This window comes from Chiloscyllium plagiosum, chromosome 22 (genome assembly GCF_004010195.1).
Source record: "Chiloscyllium plagiosum isolate BGI_BamShark_2017 chromosome 22, ASM401019v2, whole genome shotgun sequence".
Classification (NCBI taxonomy): domain Eukaryota; kingdom Metazoa; phylum Chordata; class Chondrichthyes; order Orectolobiformes; family Hemiscylliidae; genus Chiloscyllium; species Chiloscyllium plagiosum.
Window position 1 is genome coordinate 42,870,272 of NC_057731.1, and position 22,158 is coordinate 42,892,429.

The 22,158-nt window shown below is 42.5% G+C and overlaps 1 protein-coding gene across 1 annotated transcript; it reads right to left on the reverse strand.

Moving 5' to 3' along the window:
• Nucleotides 1-2,837: 2,837 nt before the first annotated feature.
• Nucleotides 2,838-9,428, reverse strand: inaa (internexin neuronal intermediate filament protein, alpha a). Its single transcript, XM_043712877.1, has 3 exons — nt 8,247-9,428; nt 6,033-6,157; nt 2,838-3,913 (listed from the first exon to the last, which is right to left on the reverse strand). Exons 1-3 carry the CDS (start codon nt 9,411-9,413, stop codon nt 3,607-3,609), a joined length of 1,599 nt encoding a protein of 532 aa, XP_043568812.1. The 5' UTR covers nt 9,414-9,428; the 3' UTR covers nt 2,838-3,606.
• Nucleotides 9,429-22,158: the final 12,730 nt, after the last annotated feature.

Genomic DNA, 22,158 nt, shown 5'->3' on the forward strand with positions numbered 1-22,158 from the left:
AACATCCAAATTAATGAATTCAATAAAATATAGATAACTGAGCAGGTGATGTGTCACAGCTATAGTATGTGGGCACTGGGTGATGTCAGTGTGACCCTCAGTGACCATGCCTGCAGCAAGTATTGGTTACTTGAAGAACTAAAGCTCAGCTCAGAGTTGATGAACTGGAGTCCAAGCTATAGACACTGAGGCACATCAGGGAGGAGGAGAGTTATTGGGCAGTGTCTTTCCAGAGTCAGTCACATGCCTGAAATTAATTAACTGAAGAAATAGAAGCAGGTGTATGCTATCTGGTCCGTCAAGCCTGCTAAACCATTCAATATGATTATGGCTGATCTTTTTCATGGACTCAGATCCACTTACCCGCTCACTCACCCTTAATTCCTTTACTGTTCAAAAATGTCTCTCTCTGCCCTAAAAACATTCAACAAGGTAGCCTCATCTGCTTCCTGGGCAGGGAATTCGACAGACTCACAATCCTTTGGGAGAAGTTCCTCCTCAGTTCAGTCCTAAATCTGTTCCTCCTTACTTTGAGGCTATGCCCCCTAATTCTGGTTTCACCTGCCAGTGAAAATATCCTCCATACTCCCAGCTACATCAAATTTAGTCCGGGTCAGGAACTGATGGGTATGAGTGCTGGTAAGGCAGTTTTAGGATCCAGAATTTAGCCTTGGAAGAACCTACACCACTGCCCAGTGTATTTGCCCAATAAAAGTATCTTTTTGCTCCTGATTTGGACAAGGACACAGGCAGGATGAGCAAGCTGACCAAAGTACCACGCAGTAATAATAGGAAGTAGCATTGTTGGGGAATATACATAGTTCTCTGCAGGGAAGTCAGAGTCCAAGGCCATGTTGCTTCTCTGGGGCCTTGGCTTGGGGCCTCTCTTCTGAGCTAAAGAGGAACTTGTGGGAGATAATGGATTTAGTTGTTACTGTCCACATAGGCATTCAATGAAAAGGAGTAAGTACGATTAGAGAGGTAAAGATGTGGTAAAGATTGGTTTGGGAGAAATTACTTCTAATTTCTGGCACAGTACTGGGAGAAACAAGAGTTGTTCTGTTGTGACAGGCTTCATTTGAACGATGCTGGGACCAATATCTTGGCGAATTGAATAACTAGGGTTATAAAAAGGCTTTAAACTAATTAGTGCGGCAAGGATACAATTGAAGGGAATTTTTAAAAAAAGAAACAAAAAAGCAATGGTGCAGGGTAGTGAAGGCATAAGCAATAATCATAGTGTGACATGAAGAAGCAGAAAATATAAGCAGCAAAATGCAGCAGAAATTAAAACCAGTGTAAGCAATAATAGCAAAAAGTCAATGTTTATAGTTCTTTACCTGAATGCATCTAGTTTTTCTTACAAGATAAATGAGTTAACAGTGGAAATAGTAACAAATGAATATGATTTGATAGCCATTGCTTAGTCAACAATGCTGCATGATGACCAGGGCAAAATATTTGACACATTTTTGGGATGGAGGGCAAATTGCCAAGACCTGATGGATTGCATCCAGGGGTTTTAAAGAAAGTGGCTGCAAGGATATGGGAAGCATTGGTGGAAATATTCCAGACTCACTGTATTCTGGGAGGGTTCCAGCAGTTCAGAAAACTTCTAATGTGACATCCCTATTCAAGAAAGAAGGGAGACAGAAAACAGTGAACTATAAACCAGTTAGCCTAACACCTGTAATTGGAAAAATGATAGTGTGCATTATTAAGGAAGAAATAATAGGACATTTAGAAAATCTTAACACACTCAAACAGAGTCAACATGGTTTTGTGAAAGAAAAATCATGTTGACAAATTTGCCGGAGTTCTTTGCGGCTATAACAAGCAGAGTTGATAGAGGAGAACCAGTAGATGTTGTATATTCGAATTTCCAGAAGGCATTCAATTTGGTGCTACATTGAAAGTTATTGCACAAGATAACAGCTTATGATATTAGGGGGCATTGTATTAGCACAAATTGAGGATTGCTTAACACAATTTACAGAGTTGAATTGATGAGTCTTTTTCAGGTTATAAATGTATAACTAGTGGATGATCACTAAAGGATCTGACCTAGGGAATCAATTATTTACCATTTTAATATCTTGAAGGAGGGTTCAGAGTGTAATATAGCCAAATTTGTTCACAAAAATGGGTGAGAGGGCATAAGGAATCTGTAAGGGAATATTGATATGTTGAATGAGTGGGCAAAAGCTTGGCATCTGGAAGTTAATGTAGCAGTATCAGGTCATACACTTTGGCAGGATGAATCTAAAAGCAAACTATTATTTAAATTAAGAGAGACTTCAATAAAGTGTAGCACTGAGGGGTTTGTGTGTTCTTCTGCATGAATCACAAAAGGCTCACATGCAGATAAAGCACATAATTAAACCAAATGGAAAGCCACATTTTGGCATTTATTGCTTGGGGGTGTCTTAAAAATTGGGAAGTTTTGTCACAACTATACAAAGTAATGGTGAGACCACATCTGCAGTCTTGTTTAAGGAATGATGTATTGAGAACCATTCCATGGAGCACCTCTGGTTTTGTGCCAGACAAATGCAAGTTCTATCAACATACAATAAATTTCTTTTGTGTATAATTGTAGTTCCCTCTACCCCTCTTTGGAATTGGAGTAAAATAAGAGGAATAGAAGTGAAATGAGAATGAAGAGACCTTTCTCAAGGAGCCCACCCTCAGTGCTCCTTCATCCACCTGCTGACTGCTTATTTACTGGCTCCATGCTGATGACCCAGGGACCTCACTGATACAGTGACCACAAACCCAGCCCTATCGAATACAGAAATCTTCAAAGCTTTTGAGGATGAAAACAGACAAATAGGTTATTAGGTTCAGTTTTTGGTTTATTTACACAAATCTAGACATCAGAATATAAGTGAAACAATTTACTGATAGTGAGATCCAGTAACATGGAAGGTGTCACCCTCCACCCTTTAACTTTCACATTTACACAAACACATTCTAACATTTAATTCTACTTCCTGAACAGTATCTCAAATTCCACTGACACTCCATCTGGATGATTGCTGGGCTCATTAAGGCAATTCATTTGTGTGAACAACATCCCAGTGGAAAGTGAGAATCTGTTGTGATGAGCAGAGTGAAGAACATGCAGACATTGAGACACATGCAGTGAATTCCTAGACAACATGAACAGAATGAACTACACTCAGGACAGGCCAATCTGATGGCAGTAATTCTGTGCTTATATTAATTGGAGAGAGACAAGCCAGCACTGGGATCCCTTGCTTGGAGTTAGTTACTTATACCCTCTTCCTTTTGATGTACAGAAGTAAGTGGCATTCCTTCTGTCCAGAAAGTATAGGACAGGCAAGACATCCGATGCTTCCTGTATTTCAGTGAAATATTGGACAAATAAGTGTAGTCACTCACGAAATGTGTGGTTTGGACACTAGGTGTCAAGGGAGTGGTAGGACTAGATTGGATTCTATAAATTGGGGCTTCAGACAGAAAGCCACCCATTCTTGGTGGTCATTTCTGAGGCTCTGTTAAGGAATTCTACCATCAACGTAATTGGTGTCCATCTATCTCAGGTGGAGGGAAGGGCAGAAACACTTAAGAGTGTTCAGTGATTTATTTTGGAGGGTTGGTGACTTCAGTTTTCTGGCTACTTGCACTCTGATCCTCTCGCTCGACCTTCTTGGTGGACACAATGGTTTCTTCAATTATCTCCTCATAAGCCTCTGCTTTTTGCTTAGAGGGTTTTGTTGACATTTTGTGTCCCTCTTCCTTCAGCTCTTTCTTGGAGGAGACAATGCTGGTGGTGGTTGTGGTGGAGAATCGTGGTTGGGTTGGAACCATTAGCGCTGGGTTTGTGTTGGTAGGTGGCAGGTTGATAATACTGGTGCTCAGCCTGGTTTCTTCACCTTCCAGCAACTTCCTGTCAGACAAAAAAGAAATGGCCAATTGCATTAAACAGAGGATTCACTGAGCTCCCATTATCTGTGCTGCTCTGTAGTGGTAACTACTGATGGCAAGTGAATAGGATGAACTCTTGGATTAGGATCCTCTTCCTCCAGTAATTAGTACCCAATATTTCTCCTTTCATTTTACAATGTAATTTCCTCTTGATTTGCAAAGATTTGCAATGTCATATTGTCCTTTTCAAAATAAACCTAACATCCATTCACAGATGTTGCTTTAATGAGTTCAGATAACTAAATACAAATCACCTGCTGTGTCTGCAGTTGCCATTTCATTATTCCAATTCCTGCTGCCCCACATTCACTGGTAGGGTCCAATCTGATGCTGACTGGAACCTGGGCAACACAGTCTCAACAGGCAACTACATCCACAAGTGGACAATTGAGATAATTGGAAAAGAAATTAATTGTCCTAAATCTGTCTGTTGCTGCCAGATGTCCTTCCTCCGCTAATTAATATGGGACTCCTTGTAGATCACACTTTTATACAAATTCATTTTACATCAACTTGGGCTCTATCCGATGGTCTCAGGAGAATGTTTTCTACAAATCAAACATAGCTATTTCCATTGATTTGGGTGTCTAGGACTAGGAACATAGATTAAAAAATAGAGTCAAACTATTGAAATCTAAAATTAGGAAATACTTCCACAGACAAAAAGGCAGTATCAGCTTGGAATTTGCTTCCAAAAATAGCAATTGTGCAAGATTGATTGATTAAGTCTTAGGTGTAAAGGGGACAGGGCCAAGGTAGGTATATGCAGTTAGGTTCAGGTCAGCCATGATTGGGCTGGGTGGCCACTTTCTGGACCTACAGACATAATTTGTACATGTTTTAAGCTAATTTTCATGGCCATGTCTGATACCTGTGCCCCAAAAATAATGCAGGTAGTTTGCCTCACCTATATCAGTCAATGCAGTAAGTTGTGTTAACCCTGCTCCAACGCAGACTGCTTTGAGCCAAATAATCTTTCAGATGTTCTGGAAAGATGAAGTGTGCATGCTTTGGTGACATCTGATGTCCTGCTCTGCCTGATCGTCAGTAACTTAGGGCCACTAATCTACTAACTGACAATAACTCTGGTACTCTATCCCACATCTGTCTCAAGGGTGGAGAAGAGCTGGGGCAACTTTGTGTCAACATCAGCCAAGGGGCAGTCTATGTTTTCCACTAAGTGAAACAGTCTGATCTTCATAGTCTCCTCAGTGAGATGTGGCTACTTGGTGAGATAGTGAACACCCCACACACCCTGTGGGTATGGTCCACCCAACCCCCAAGCTAAGATCAGGGCAAAGGAATTATTTAGTTGTATACCTTCTATGTTCTGCAGTTGAACAAATTCAGTTTCTGAAGTTGTGCTCTGCTGAGCTGTGGAGTTAATCATTTTGAGCTCAACTCATTAGTTTCAACTTGAAACACCAGAATGTGGGAAACACAGTTGTGCTCATTGTTGGCCTCATTCAGACAGACACACTTTCAAAATGGAAGTGTTTTATGACTAGCCAAATCCAGAAGCAGAAAAGGAAAGAGGAAACAGTTAAACAATCAGAACTTGATTACAGAACATCAACAATTAATAATTTCTGTGCACTCCAGACAATCACATGTATAAATAAATTTGCACGGTGCACATCATTTCAGCAAGACTATTGAAGTTTCAATGTGTTTGTTCATTTATAACTTCTCCCTGAAATATCTCCAGACCAAGTAGCAACCACAGTACTTTAACATAAAACTTCTGGTTAAATTTATTCTGGCATAAAACCAAAGTGTCAAACAGCTATGATCTCAAGGGCAATAAATATTTAACTTGCCACATTTGAAGAACTAAAGCTCTCCATATCCTACTCCATGAGTTTTTGTTTGTGCTCATAGCAAGCAAGCTGACCCTAAGCTGCATTATCCTCTTCAGTCTGGGTACTGTGTTGAGACAAATGCCGATTATGTTTTGCTAACTCCTCAGAAAGGGATTGGTCATTCCTAGTGACTCAATTCAAAACTCTTACACCTCCCTTGGCCCAAGTATCTGAGATTTACAGATCAGGTTATTAACTCAGACACTGTCAAATTCTTACCGGTAAGCAGCAATCTCAATGTCCAAAGCCATCTTCACATTCAGAAGATCTTGATATTCCCTCAGGTGTCGAGCCATCTCAGTCTTGGTGTTCCTTAGCTCATCCTCCAAGTGCCCAATTGTGTCCTGATAGGATAGCATTGAAGTAAGTGGGTTTTTAAAATCAGCATTAATTAAATGTGTTTCCTCTCTAAAAAATGACTTTTTTTTCAATCATTATTCAAACACACCCATCTGAGGCACACTGTCCATTTTAGATGAGACTTCAGAGTGACTGTTTGCTCTAGTCCTCACCTAATTTAAGCAAAGGGCACTGATCAACAGCCAACCACCTGAATGACTGCCTCTTCAAATAATATGTGGATACCAACAGGAACGATTCAACTGGCATGCTGCTGAGACCAAGGATCAAAGCAAGGCCTCAATCACTATGGTTTTTAGCAATAGGTTTTTAACCAAGTTCAATAGATTGATGTGCCTCAGTTTTCATAAGGTCACTGACTGAAGTGTTTCTCTTAAGATCTTGATGAATAGGAATTGTTTTGAAGTTTGTGTATAATGGAAAACTAGGAAGTATTATGAATAAAAGAATAATGTAGAATTTTAAAAGGACGTACAGACAAGTTGAAAGGGTGTATGGACAAGTGAGAGATGAAGCTCAATGCAGAGAAATGTAAAATTATTCATTTTAGCATGAAGAACATGCAGATACAGTATAAAGACATAACTCCAAAAGGGTGTGCAAAAGCAGAGGAACCTGGGTGAATTAATGAAAAAGTCACTTAAAGCAGCAGGACAGGTTGAAACAGCAGTTAATAACAGTATCTTAGGCTTTATTAATGGGGTTATAGAGTGCAGCGACAAGGAGATTATGTTGATCTTGTATAAGACAAGTTTGACCTCAGCTAGATTCATCTGGTTCTGAATACCATAACTTTAGGAAGGATGTGAAGACAAAGTGAAGAAAAGATTTGTAGGATTGATTCCAGGAATGAAGACCTTCAATTATGCAAATAGATTGGAGAAGCTGAGTCTTTGTATTTTTGCAGCAGAGAAATTCAAGTGGAGATTTGACAGGGGTATTCAAAATCATAAGGAATCAGGACATTAATTGGAGAGAAACTATTCCCACCATAAATCAAGAGCAGTGGTTGCAAATTAAAAGCAATTCATAAATGAGGCAAGAATTGATAAGAGGAAAGGTGATTCCATGCAGCAAGTGATTAGGATCTGGAATGCTCTGCCTGGGTGTGTGTTCAAGGCATTCAGACAGGAATTAGATGTTATCTAAAAGGAAAAATGCCTAGGAATATGGAGAGAGGATGGGAATGACAATGAGTCAGATGATTAGCTTGATTGCTCGGACAATGGGCCAAAGGGCCAAGTTGTGGTTTTGACGACTCTGGTTCTAGGAAACCCAACTACACAAAAGCACAAATAAAACTTGCATGAAACTTGTCATTTGTAAATCTTCTACAAATTCATGCCCCACCTCAACCCCCAACTTCTCCAAGCAGACTTTTTAGTCAGTCATTCAGGGAATAAAAGTCGATTTATTTATTGCCTGTCCAAAACTGACTTGGAGAAGGTGCTCTGCTGCCTTCTTGAACTCACTGCAGCCCATTTGGTACAGGTACAATACTGTTCGGAAGAGTATTCCAGGATTCTGATCCAATGACAGTGAAAGAACAGCTATATACAGTATTTCCAAGACAGGATGGTGGCAATTTAAAACTTAAAGTCCAGCTTCTGTTCATGACTGAAGCCTGTCTGCTCATTACTGTCTATAATGAAGAGAGTTGGGCAAAAAGAAGAAACTCAACTGTACAAATTTGGTGTATTCAAAGAAAAACACTAGTGAGTTCATGGAATGCCCTGCCAGTAGCAGTGGTGGACTCTCCCTCTTTATGGGCATTTAAACGGGCATTGGATAGGCATATGGAGGATAGTGGGCTAGTGTAGGATCGGCGCAACATAGAGGGCCAAAGGTCCTGTACTGCGCTGTATTTTTCTATGTTCTATGTTCTTTTAAAATCATTATTATAATGATTTGTATTCTGGGAATGTAGAATAAGCTTTACTCTAACCCCGTGTTTTACCTGTCCAAGGAGAGAGAGAGGGGGGAGGAGTGGGAAGGAGGGGTGGAGGGGAAGAGAGAGAGAGCGCTATCTGCCGCTGGCCATGGTGCTGAAAGTCGCCGCTGCCTCCCCTGTACCTGGTAGCCCGCCACCTCGGCGCTGTGCTGCTCCTCCATCTCCCGGAGCTGGCGCTCCAGGCTCTGGTTGGTGCCTCTGACCGCCTCCACCTCGATGGTGCGGGACTGCAGTTGGCGGCGGTACTCGCTCAGCTCCTCCCGGTTGGCCCGCAGCGCCTCGTTGTTCTTGGCCGCTGCCTCGCTCATGTCGGCGAACTTGCTGCGGTACCAGTCCTCGGCCGACTGCGTGTTGCGGGCCGCCAGGCTCTCGTACTCGGCGCGGATGTCCCGCAGGGCGGCGGTCAGGTCGGGCTTGGCGGTGTCGAGCTCCACCTCGGCCTGCACCTGGGCGGCGTGCAGCAGGCCCCGCAGCTCCTCCAGCTCCTGGTCGTGCAGCTTCCGCATGAAGCCCAGCTCGTCCATGAGCGCCTGCAGCTTCTTCTCCAGCTCCAGGCGGGCCAGCGTCGCCCCGTCCACGTCCTTGCGGTAAGCCCGGGCGGTCGCCTCGGCTTCCTCCCGGCCTCGCTGCTCTTCCTCCAGCCGCTGGCGGAGCTGCTGCAGCTCCTGCTCCAGGCTGTCCCGGTCCAGCAGCGCCTGGCAACGGCCCGAGCTCAGCTCGTCCACCTGGCTCCTCAGCTCCCTCATCTCCTGCTCGTAGAGCTCGGCCAGGCGGCTGGGCTCGGCCTGGCGCTGCCGGAGCACGCTCAGCTCGGCCTCCAGAGCCCGGTTCTGCTGCTCCAGGCCGCGCACCTTGTCGATGTAGACGGCGAAGCGGTCATTGAGGCCCTGCAGCTGCTCCTTCTCGTTGGTGCGGGTGATGCGGAACTCGTTGCCCAGGCCCGAGCTCTGCAGCAGCTCCAGGTCGGCGGAGCGCCGGTACACGGCCGGGGACGGCACCGACAGCAGGCCGCCCCGGGGCACGGACTGAGACCTGAAGCCGCTGCTGCGGCTCGAGGTGACCGAGTAGCGGGCGGTGGCCCGGGGAGCCTCCCCGTACAGGCGGCGGTAGGAGGACGGATACAGCTCCGGAGTCAGACTCATGGTCGGCGGCGGCAATAGGGCGGGACCTGCCGAGCCGCCGCTTTTATACCCGCCCGCACCAGCCCCACCCCCACCGAACCTCCGGTAGACCCAGAGGGATGGGTGGGGGAGAATAAGGCGTCTCCCAGCTACCCCGGTCACCCGCATCTCCCCCCGCCCGGCCCCGGGTCACTGCTTCCCCTCCTCACCCAAAGGTGTGTCCCACCAACTGCAGCCGCGACACACCGTTTCCACCGCCCGGGAGACAAGGATCCAAAACCTGCCAAGGCTTGGAACCCCCTCCCGATCCCGAGCACATGGATCCGGCCGGTTCCCGAGCCCCCTCCCTCCTCCATTGAAATTAATATTAATAAACTTTATTTACATAAATTAATACATCTGTCCCACCCCACCCCACCCCCGCGCCCTCCCGGGGCGATAAAGGGACCGCGCCCTCAGTCTGGGTCTCCTCGATCCTCAATGACTAGCACTGGACAGCGCCCAGTCTGACTGCATTGTAGGCTGAACTTGCTTCCCGCTTTCGGGAAACACCCAGGAGAAGCCTCGTCCTACCAGGACTTTAACAGACAGCAGGGCCTGTGAGGTTAGCGCAGGATCAGGGGGAACATTGCATTGGATCTACTTCAGCACTGGACAGTGATTGTGTTCATCTCAGACACACCAACAGCGACCCAGTGCTACCAGCAGAGATTATAGACAAGTTTGAAACACTCTGGGTTGCATCAGGTTATAGAGAGTGTTGTGTTTCAATAGGACAATACACGGAGTTGGGACATTTCCAGCATTTTCTGTATTTATCTCTGATATCTGGCAGCCCCAGTATGTTTTCGTGCTCGGGCCATTTCATTATTTCAACAACTGACAGCGGCAGGTGACAGCCGACTGCGTACGTCTAAGATCCCGCTAATTCATAGATCGCACACAGGTCACATACAGGATTCTGAGCATTCTATGTCCAGTCAGAATATATGCATAAAATATAGCCTTAAAGGTCTTTCAGTATTGTTCAGCATGTGTATCATGTTAGGGTATATACGCAAGATTTGGACACAAATGCAGAACAATAGAGTGCTTGTGGGGCGGGGCAGGAGACAGGAAAGCAAAACATTAACTGAGATTAAAGATTGGCTAGTACAGTGCTTTTTAAATTATATATATATGTGCTTCACGAGAGTTTAAAGTCAGGAAATATTTCTATTTTATTAGTGTTATATTGGAATTTTTATTACATTTTGTATTATATTGGAAGCAGTGTAATTGTATATGCAGCAGTGTGGATTAATAGAAATTAAATCCAGGTTAATGTTACAGCGAACGAGGACGCGAGTTGCATGAAATGGTGTCTTTGTAACTTCCTCTAGCCTCGCATGGTCTCTCCGAGACCTGATTTCCTGAACTCTGGCCTCTTGACCATTCCTTACCTCCTATGTCTGACTATAAATAGCTATTCCAAGGTTCTAAACCTGAGAACACCCTCTCTCTATCTCTCCACCTTTTCCTGTCCCCTCCCAACTCTTTTCACCTCTTTACATCTCTCCATCTCTCTTTATTCCATCTTTGTATCTCACCCCATCTCTTTATCTCTCACATCTCTCAACCTTTCCCCACATCTCCAAAACCGTTTACCTCTTTCCTGCCTCTCCACCCTTCCCTGCCTCCCAACCTCTCTCCGCCTCTCTACCTCTTGTTACTTCTCTGCCACTCTCTGCCTCTCTACTTCTGCCTGCCTTTCTAACTCTCCCTCACTTCTCTACATCTCTCTCTACCAGATTCCCTCACCCTGCCTCTCTATGTTTCCTTGCCTCTCTATCTCCTCAGTCCCTCTCTCTGTCTACTTCTCCCTCCCTGCCCCTTTACCTCTCCTTGTTTCTCTGCCTTTCTCCATCTCTCCAACTTAATCTCCACTTCTCTACCTCGCTCCACTTGTCAGCTATTATCATCTCCTTTAAGATGCCGCTTACATTTTACTCCTCGGGGGTCAGCTTTTAGAATGTATCTTCCTCTTTGTATTTTTCTTTCTTTCTGGCACTGCTCCTTAAAAGCCTGAGGATATTTTACTACGTTAAATAGAATAAAAGTATGCCGTTTGTTGTTGTAAAATTCTTCTTGAACCTTGTGTTTACCACGTATTTACTGGAGCCATCACTCTAGTGATTAATTATATAATTCATTCCAATCTTTCCGACACCTGATGCCTCAGATCCCAGGGACCCAGACTCTTCCGATCTTAATTTCTGTTGTCTCTTGATAATTAAACTGATTCTTTTTGTGTCTCAAAACAGAAAATACACAAAACTACTGTGAGTGGTTCAGTCTACAAAACAAAACCCAGACAGATTTGTGTAAGACTTGAGCCCCTCCATCACAATTGGGAAGATGTGAGTACTATTAGGGTCTCATAATGAAGGTGGGTGCTATTACCCGTTCCACAAAGGGCCAGAGTACCAGTGATAACAGAGACAGGTTCCTTCTCGAGGCATACGCATGAGATGCGAGGTCCTTCAGGGGAGCAGTGGCGACTGGTACATTTGATCATGGCACAGTGGATAGCTTTAGTCACACTTACATCGGTGCACCCCCATCCCTTACCACTGTAGCAATTTGGATAGGCTATCCTGGATTTATTGGAGGAAGTCCATAAGCAACTGGCAGGTGCAGATATTGTGCCCTGATCAGCTGAAGGGTTACAAATAGGTCATTTTTGTTTACAAGGGATGAGACAACTATTTTAATCTCCTGAAAATATAATTTAAATTTTCAGGAAAAAGGTGAAAAACTGCTTCACTTTGTGCAATAATCATTCGTGTTGGGTTATGAAAAGGCACTGGAAAGGTAAAAGGTAAGCAGAACACAGCTCAGAAAGGGCAAGAAACACAGTCAAATGGGAATAGACAATCGGAATGAGTTAGGGCTAATTAGAGAAAAATGTGGGGACATGAACCAGTGCTGCCATGTAGCATAGAGACACAGAATGGTTTATAATTACCCACTGTCTCTGCCAATTTTCTGCAAGAGTAATTCTCTTACATTTTGACCACAGTTGTGAAAAAAACCTTCCTCTTTAGGAAATTATCTAGTTAACTTTTCAAAGACTCCCTGGAATCTATTTCCACCTTACTTTCAGGCAGTGCATTCCAGTTTCCAGCCATTACCCGCGTGTAAAAGCAAAATGCCTCACATCAAATTGCTTTTTTATTTTGTCAATAATCTTAAATTTGTGTCCTCTACTGGATCCTTCTGCCAATGGGAAGAGTTTTTCCCGTTTTTACTTTGTTCAGACCTCTCATGATTTTGAACAACTTGATCAAATCTTCTTCAAATCTTACCCCCAAAGAGAAAATCCTAATTTATCTAATCTATCCCATTTTCGGCATCCTCTCTCGTGCCTTCACTTACTTTCTATAGTGTGGTGCCCAGAACTGAACACAGTTTCGATTGAACAAAAGTTTTAAGCACATTTAACATAACTTCCTTGCTTTCATACTCCATTCCCCTATTAATAAAACCTAGGATTCTGATTTCTTTATCAATTGCTTGTTCAGCCTGTCCTACCACCTCCCCGACTTGTGCAAGTATATTCCCTGGTATCTCTCTTCCTGCATCCCATTACAGTTATATCCTTTGTTTCAGTTTTTCTCTTTTCATTCTTCCTACCAGCATTAATCTCATCTTGCTTCTCCTTTATTACATTTTATCCCCTACTTATCCACCTATTTCATTAAGCTGTCTATGTTTTTGAAGTTGAATGCTATACTCCTAACAGTTCACAATACAATCGAGTCTTGTGCCATCTGCAAACGACGAATTTTACCCTTTACATTCGGGTGGAAATCACCAAGAAAAGCAAAGGTTCTGGTAATGATATCTGGTCAATCCTGATGTAAACCGTCCTCCACACTAAAAACTAACCATTCACCATCAATCTCAGTTTGCTGTCATTCAGCTAATTCTTTATCTATTTTGCCACTGTCGTTTTATGAGTTCTAACTATGTCTGTTATGTGCGGCTTTCTGTAAGTGTAAGCTTGGTAAGCGAGGAACACTTCCAGGACCTGGTTGATTGTCTGTTGTGTCTGTGAAACATCTGGTATATGGCAAGCTTGAACTATTCATGAGAAAGAGATACTGAGGCACTCTCCCGTTATTTACCTTATGGGTTTTGGGAAACCAACTACATCCAATGCTCTCAAATAATTATTCTTCTTCCCCTCAAATATCTACCCATTATTCACATCTTCTGTTCAGTCTCCACTTACTAGAGCTGGAACTTATCACGTTCTGGATCGGAACCACAGACTCCCTTGACTCAAGGGCTCAATTCCGCTGTTTAATTGAATTTTAATATATACAGTATAAATATTCGGAAGTGTTATTGCACACAACAGAATCACTGTGAGTTTTTCTTTGGTTTCTAACCAAAGTTTGTGAATTAGATTGAATCATTCAGAATTTCCTATTGATGAATGTTAGGTGACTGTGTGTGAGTGTAACTGTCTCCCTCCGTCTCGTTGTGTTCACTGCATTTTCAATTCCCATTGGGATCAGAAACAGCAACTAACTAAAATTAGCTCCATTAGCCAACGTGGCAATTCCAATCACTTCATTCGGCTTCCAGGTCATTTTATTTTGAGGCGGTGGGATCTGGGAGTTGACACGGTTACCCCCAACACATATCTGGTTGATCAAGATTTGACGACCCTGAGATAAAGGAGGCTGACCGAAATTGACCGCCCTGGAGAATGTCACAATCGTTCACTGTTCCTCTTATGTTAAAATTGGAATCCAGAAACAGAAAAAAAAATACAGGTCTGGTCCACTTGTCTCTCTCTCTCTCTGAATGTCTTTGTTTTTTTCTTTCTCTTTCCTTGAAATCCTCACCCCACCCCCATTCAGCCCATCCTCCACCCACTGTCCCTCACTCTATCTCCGTTTCTTTCTCTCTCTCTCTCTCTTTCGTTGTCTTTTTAAAAATGTATTCTTAAGAGGGAAATAAAATTTAATAATGCAGTTTATTTAAGAAACGTTTGCAGATTGCCATCCAAACCAATGTCTGGTTCTTTAGAAAATCAATCGTCGTAATACAACGTCCACCAGAGGGTACCAGAGATCAAAAGAATCTACCATCACTCAGTTGAGTGCAGTCCAGTTTGTCTGTCATCAGTGCTGGGAACATTTTAGAAATACACAGAAAAATAGGCCATTGTTCTTCTGCGAATTAAACCAGGGCAATCCACTATAATCCCACTTTCCTTTCTAAGTACATAGACCTGTTGGTTATTTCGCTTTAATGCTTTTTGGATGATCCATGTACTTTAAGAAGCCTACATTTAATTTTGTGAAAAGTCCCTTTCAGAACATGTGCTGGGGGAATATTTTGAAAGTACATTAATTTATTTCCTAATTATGCTGTCATTAAAGAATCACAGGATTGTTACTGTGTAGAAGGAGGCCATTCTTCAAATGTGTAACATTATCTTGTGCCAATATCCTGCATTTTCTTCAAGCCCTGCACATAATTTCCATCCAAATTATCACTCAATGCTCTCTTGAATGTCTCAGTTACATTTAACTTCACCGCACCTCCAGGTGATTCATTCCATACCCCGAATTATTCGCTGTATGATACTATTTTTCCTCACATCACCCTTTCTTCTTTTGCACATCACTTTATATCTGTGACCTCATATTCTTGTTCCTTTTCTGAGCAGGTGCAGTTTCTCCCTATCTAGTCTATCCAGCCCACTCATGATTTTGAAAACTTGTGTCAAATTTGTTCTCAGGCTTTTTCTTAGAATAGAATCCCTAAAGTGTGTGAACAGACCCTTTAGCCCAACAAGTCCACACTGACCGTCCAAAGAGTAATCCACCAAGACCCATTCCCCATGTTTACCCCTGACTAATGCACCTAACCTACACATCCCTGAACACTATGAGCAATTTAGCACAGCCAACTTACCTAACCTACACATCTCTGGGCTATGGTAGGAAACCAGAGCACCTGAACAAAACCTACACAGACACAGGGAAAATGTGCAAACCCCACATGGACAGTCGCCTGAGGCTCGGATCGAACCCGGATCCCTGGCACTGTGAGGCAGCAGTGCTAGCCACTGAGCCACTGTGCTGCCAGGAAGAACAGTCTCAAATTCTTCAATCTATCATTGTAAATGAAGTTTGTCATCCCTGGAACGAATTTTGTAAATCACTTCTGCACACATTCCAATGCATTCACACCTTTCTTATAATGCACCACCCACAAGTACTCACAATACTCCAGATTAAGTCTACAAGTGTCTTATACAAGTACAAATTCACCTTTTATTCTATGCCCCTATGAATAAAGTTGAGGAAACTATACTTTATTAACAGCTCTCTCCAAATGCCCTGCTACCTTAATTTGTGCACATATATACTCTGGTCCCTTTGCTTCTGTACCTCTTTTAGAATTGTATCCCCTATTTTATTTTGTTTTATAATGTTCTTCCTACGATAGTGCATCATCTCACACTTCTCTACATTGAGCCTCATCTGCTACCCATTCACCACTCCACCACTTTGACAATGTTCTTTTGGAGTTCTGCATTGTCATCCTCACAGTTTACAATTTTTCCAAGTTTCATGTTATCTGCAAATTTTGAAATTGTCCCTACACACCAAGATCCAAACCATTAATATACATTAGGAAGAGCAAGTATGCCAATATCAACCGCTAGGGAATTCCACTGCAAACCTTCCTCCAACCCAAAAAATATCCATTGAGCATTACTCTATGTTTCCAACCCCCAGCCAATTTTGTATCCACTTGGCTACTATCCCTTTTATACCAGGCCTTATAATTTATTCACATGTCTGGTGTGTGGCACTGAATTAAATATCTTCTGGAAATTCATGTATACCACATCAACAGCATTACCCTGATTGAACCTTTGTGCAGCTTCTTCAAACAAAAACTCCAGCAAGTTAGTTAAACACAATTTTCCATTTAGAAATTAATGCTGATTCTTCTTAATTCACTTACCTTTTTCCATATGATTCTATCCCAAATAATTGTTTTAAAAGCTTTTCCACCACCAAAACTAAACTAGCTGGTCTATAATTGCTAATAACCTATTCCTTATAACCTTTCTTGAACAAGGCTGTATTATTTGATATTCTCCAGGGTTCTAGCACCTCCCCAACATCAGGTCAATGTGCCAACAATTTCTACCCTCACCTGCTTCAGAATCATTGGATGCATGCATCTTGTCAACTTTAAATAACAACAATCTATCAAGACTTTTTTCTTACCATGTTGAACCTGTCCAATGACATAGTTTCCTCCTTTGTCACCATGGCCAGGCAGCATCCTCCTCTGTTGTAAAGATAAATGCAAAATACCTTTTCCATGCCCCTGCCTTCATGAGTAATTGCCTTTTTGGACTCTAATTGGCCCTATTCCTCGTCTAATCATGCTTCTACTATTTATGTGCCACAGAAGACTTAGGAAGGGCCCTTCATGTTAGCTGTTAGTCTTTTCATACTCTTTTAAATCCCAGTGGATACAAGACTAGCTTATTCAAAAAGACAGAAAGTGCTGGAGTAATTCAGCTGTCCAGCAGCACCTGTAGAGAGAAAAGCAGAGTTAGTGTTTCAAATCCATTGGCCCTTTGTCAGAACAATTCTGCAAACAATTGATATCCCAGCATTGATCCCTGTGGCAGACCACGCATAGCATCTAGCCAATCTGAAAATGAATCACTCTCACTTGCTCTCTATTTTCTGTTTACTATCCAGGTCGATACATTATCCTCTGAACAATGATCCACAATAATCTTTGATTTTCCAACTTAAAATTGCCTTCTAGAAATCTAAGTACAGTACAACCATTGGTTCCTCTTTATCCACAGTACATGTTACCTCCTCAAAGAACTCCAATGGATTTGTCAAGTATGATCTCCCTTTCACAGAACTATGTTGACCCAGAATGATTACCTCAAACTTATCCAAATGCTCTGTTATAACTTCTTTAATCATAGCTTCTAACGTTAAAGAAACTTTTAAAAAAGATAAAGCAACATGGATAGAAACTTGTTTGAGGAGAGTCTTAGTAAATGGATATTGCTGCATTCAAAGGAGAATTTAGAATGACCTGCTATGCCACACACAGGTCCTACTTGTAGAATTCCCTATTAAACAACTGACCTCAGTTTTACTTCAGACAGGAAACCCCTCACACTTTGTAGATTTTGCGACCCCATTTCTCTTAATGACTAGTGCCTGACAGGATTGAGAGTGAAATTTATCAAATCCAGCATGTCCAGGTCTTTTAATTGTTGATACCTAGTTTCCGCTGGTAAATTGGTGTTAAAGTCTTACCTTCCCAGCCCCCTAAAGAAACAGTAAAATGATAAATGTGACTGATGTCAAGCGCAGTAACTCTCACCTCATCTCTGAAATTCAGCTCTCTTGATCCATGTTGAACAATGACAGTAATGAAGTCAGGAGCTGAGCAGCCCTGGTGGACCCCAAACTGATCTTCAGAGAGCTTGTATGCTATTTGACAGCACTGCCAGTGATATCTGCCATCATTTTGTTCATAAAGAGCAGGGCTCATTCACTTGTTTGGTGCTGCTATATTCACTCGGACGATGCTCAATTACAAAATGGAAGCTTGGACAATCAGATGGGGCTCAACAAATACTTGGTGAGAAAATTAATACAATGATTGTATTTATGATTTGAGATTCCTGTGCTTAGATTTTGAGGTCAGGCAGACAGAGTATGTCTGTACTTCTCAGGCTCTTACCAAGTTTTCCTCTGTAAAAGGCATTTTAAAAAATATTATCATTTATGGGATGAGGACATCGCTGGATAGGCCAGCATTTATTGCCCATTCCTAATTGATGTAGTAACTCAGCAGGGTCTGGCAGCATCTGTGGAGAGAAAGCAGAGTTAACATTTCGGGGCCAGTGACCCTTCTTTGGAGTAGCGTTGGGGTTTATGTCTTCCCACCATTCAGACAATGAATTCCAGACTTTCATCATCCTTAAGCTGAAAAATGTAATGCTCCCTGTTTAATTCTTTGCTACCAGTAACTGGTCCTTGCTATCCACATAGAAATTCCACAGAATTTTGTCCACCTCAACTAACTCTCCCCCACCCTCCTCTGTTCCAAAGAAAACATTGCAGCCTAATCAATCTTCCTTCTTCCTCAAAATTCTTCTCAGTGGTGACATAATGGTAATATCACTGGATTAGTAATCCAGAACAACATGAGTTTGCATCCCACCATGACAGATAGTCAAATCCAACAAGTACAACCTAGGAATTAATAGCGTGCCTAATGGTGACCATGTAATGATTGTCGTAAAATCTCATCTAATGCCCTTTAAGGAAGAAAATCTGCCTCCTCACTTGGTCTGATCCTACATGTGACTCCAGACCTGAAGCAACATGATTGACTCATATCTGCTCCCTGGGCAATTGAGGATAGTCAATAAATGCTGACCCGACCAGTGATTCCCACATTTCAGAAGCAAATGAGCATTCAAAAAAATCCTTTTATCCTCTCAGGTATAATCAGCTCCTTCCCATGATATAAGAATCAGAGTTGTAGACAGCACTCTCTATGCATTTTAATTTAAATGTTAGGCAGTTTTACCACAATCTCCAAGCTCTTGTACACTAAACCTCACCAAATTGTCATGGTCACTAGGCCATGTTGTCAGTGAACTGACAATTGATATAGCTCATGCAGCCCCCTTTTAATTTATTGTGGTTCAAGTTACAGCAGAGTAGCAGTTAAATGTTTCATTTTGTGGATTTGATGTTTTCACACAGCCTGGCTTTACTCCAATTACAGTAATTGGCTTCTGTATGCACTTTCACTTTATCCCTCCTTGGAATTCTCCATACTGGCTGTTCTTAGCCAGGCTGTTTTATACAGCTCAACATTCAAATATGGTGGTACATTAATTTTGAAAAATCGAAGGTTGCACAAAACAAAGACTTATGCTGAACACCTTTGAAATTCTTCTTACAAAACACTGCAGTTTCTCCCCATAGCTTGAATTCTCCACCTCCATATTTTGTTTGCAAACTCATAGTTTCAGGATTCTTACATGTCTGAATATATCTTTCTATAATCCACTTAGAGCCTAGAGCTGTACAGTCAGGTGACTTGTTGCAGCCATGCTTTTTTTAACTTTTATGTGAAAGTTATAGTTCCATTGTTCAAGAAGCACAGCAATATGGTTGACTCTCAACTGCCCTCTGGAGCAACCAGGGATTGCTGATAAATCTTGACCCAGCCAGTGACTCCAACAACTCATGAATGAATAAAAATAACCTTTGTCCACTATCCATTCTGCTTCCTTCCAGGATCTCTGGTCATGCACTACATGGTCCCTTTGTTCCTCTACACTTCACAAAATCCTATCATTTATTGACTATGTCATGCCCTAGTGTGTCTTCCCCTTATCAAGGAAAAGTAGCTCTACTACTAAAGCCTGCAGCATGGAAAATGGTCCTTTCTGTTAAAAATCTTGAGCAACAAAATCTCTGTAAAACTAAGAAAGTGGAAAGCAGGCAAATCTCTTCAAATTTTTTTGGCAAGAAAAATTGGAGCTGTCTTTTTAAATCTTTTAACTGGGGAATAGGTTTAATTTTTAAAATATTCACTAATGGAATGTGCATCGCTGGCTGGGCCAACATTTAGCCAACCACATTGCTGTGTGTCTGGATTCACATGTAGACCGGTCCAAGTGAGGATGGCAGATTTCTTTCCATAAAGAGCATGAGTGAACCAGAAGGGTCTTCTTTTTAATGATAATTGCAAGCTTTTTATTCCAGATTATTACTGAATTCAAATTTCACCATTGTTGTGGTGAAAAAAAAGGGAAGAAATATTTGCAGAAGAGACAGCAGGAAGGTTGTAGCCACAGACAGGATGTGAATATTGTGAAGGAGCCACACAAACAAAAAGGAAATGTGTTGAATGTGGAGAAACCACTGTTCTAACTGTAAGAAGCAGAATCACTTTGCATTCAAGTGTTTAGCTACAAAGATGAAAAGGAAGCCAATCAAGATGGCTGCTGGAGAGATGTCACCCAATGAGTCTGACAAACTGAGTTTCTGATGATTCTAACTTTATGCTATATGACAGGCTGGCATTGTCAGGTCTAAAGATGATAAATGGTTTGTGAGTTTAGAATGAAGGCTGCAGAAAGACAGCATCAAGCAAATGTGAAGTGTTGGATAGACGCTGGTGCAACATCATGGGTTTCACAGACTGTGTGAAGTTGCTGACCAATAATGAAAACTTCAGAGGATGGATTCAGGCTTTATGATGGGTTGATACTCATCCCAAGAGGACAAGTAAAGCTCTGAGCCCAATCCAATGTGAAGAACGAAGATCTGGAATTCCAGTTAGAAAGCGTTTTACAAAATCTACTCATGTGGCCAAACCAGGTTAGGATGACAGTTTTCCTTTACTAAAGGATGTCAGTGAACCAGAAGGGTTGCCGAAGCAGATCAAAAGATTTGGCTGATAATCCCACAAACACCAGAAGAGATTTTCAACATTTCACAGGCCACTAAACTAATGACTGTTAAAAAGATCCTAAAAGATTCCAAAGATGTCTTTACAGGTCTTCCTGGTGAACATCTTCTCAAAGTAGGTGAGAGTATGAGGACAACCCCACATCTGCCAGGTAAAGTTCCAGCAGCCTCATCTACAGCCTGAAGGACAAGATAGAGGAACCAATGGCCTATCAACCCAGGCAGCCCTAGAAAGAGGGAAAGAAGATAAACAGGATGAGATATCAGTTTTTAAAAAGCGAGTGATAGCAAGCGAAAGTAGAAGACACAGTCATCACTGAAAATCAGAGGAAAAATAGAATAGAGCAAGAAACAAAAGATGCAGCTGAAGATATCCAAAGTCAGGGACATAGGTCATATACTCACAATGATAGGACTTTGCAAGGATCTTGCCAATTTGAGAGCTGTAGCAGAGATGTAGCAACCATGAACATCCAGTCCATCCGCCATGACAAGGACCTCCAAGCCCTCTGTTTTTTCCTTGACCCCACTAGTGCCCTTCCACTGACACTCTTATTCGTTTGGTCCTCACCCTCAACAATTTCTCCTTCAAATCCTTCCACTTCTTCCAGCCAAAAGGGGTAGCCATGGACACCCACATGGGCCCAGCTATGCCTCTGTCTTTTTTATCAGCTATATAGAACAGTCCCTCTTCTGGAGTTACACCGGCACCACTCCCCACCTTTTCCTCCGCTATATTGAAAACTGCACTGGCACCACCTCATGCTCCCACGAGGAGGTTGAACAGTTAATCAACCAACACATTCCACCCTGACCTTAAATTTACCTGGACCATCTCTGACACCTCCCTCCCCTTCCTGGACCTCTCCAGCTCCAACAACAAAGACCAACTCAACACTGACATTTTTTACAAACCACTGACTCCCACTGTTACCTAGATTACACCTCTTCCCACCCAGCCTCCTGTAAAAGTGCTATCCCTTATTCCCAATTCCTCTGCCTCTGCCACATTTGTTCCCAGCAGGACAAGTTCCACCACAGAACACACCAGATGGCCTCCTTCTTTAAGTATCGCAATTTCCCCTCTCACGTGGTTGAAGATGCCCTCCAATGCATCTCATCCACATTCCTCACCTCCCCACTCGAACCCTACCCCTCCAAGGACAGAAGGACAGAACTCACCTGGTCCTCAACTTCCACCTCACCAACTTCTGCATAAATCACATCATCTGTCGACATTTCCACTACCTACAAACGGACCCCACCGCCAGGGAAATATTTCCCTACCCACCCCTATCTGCTTTCTGCAAAGACTGTTCCCTCTGTGACTATCTGGTCAAGTCCACGTCCCCTAA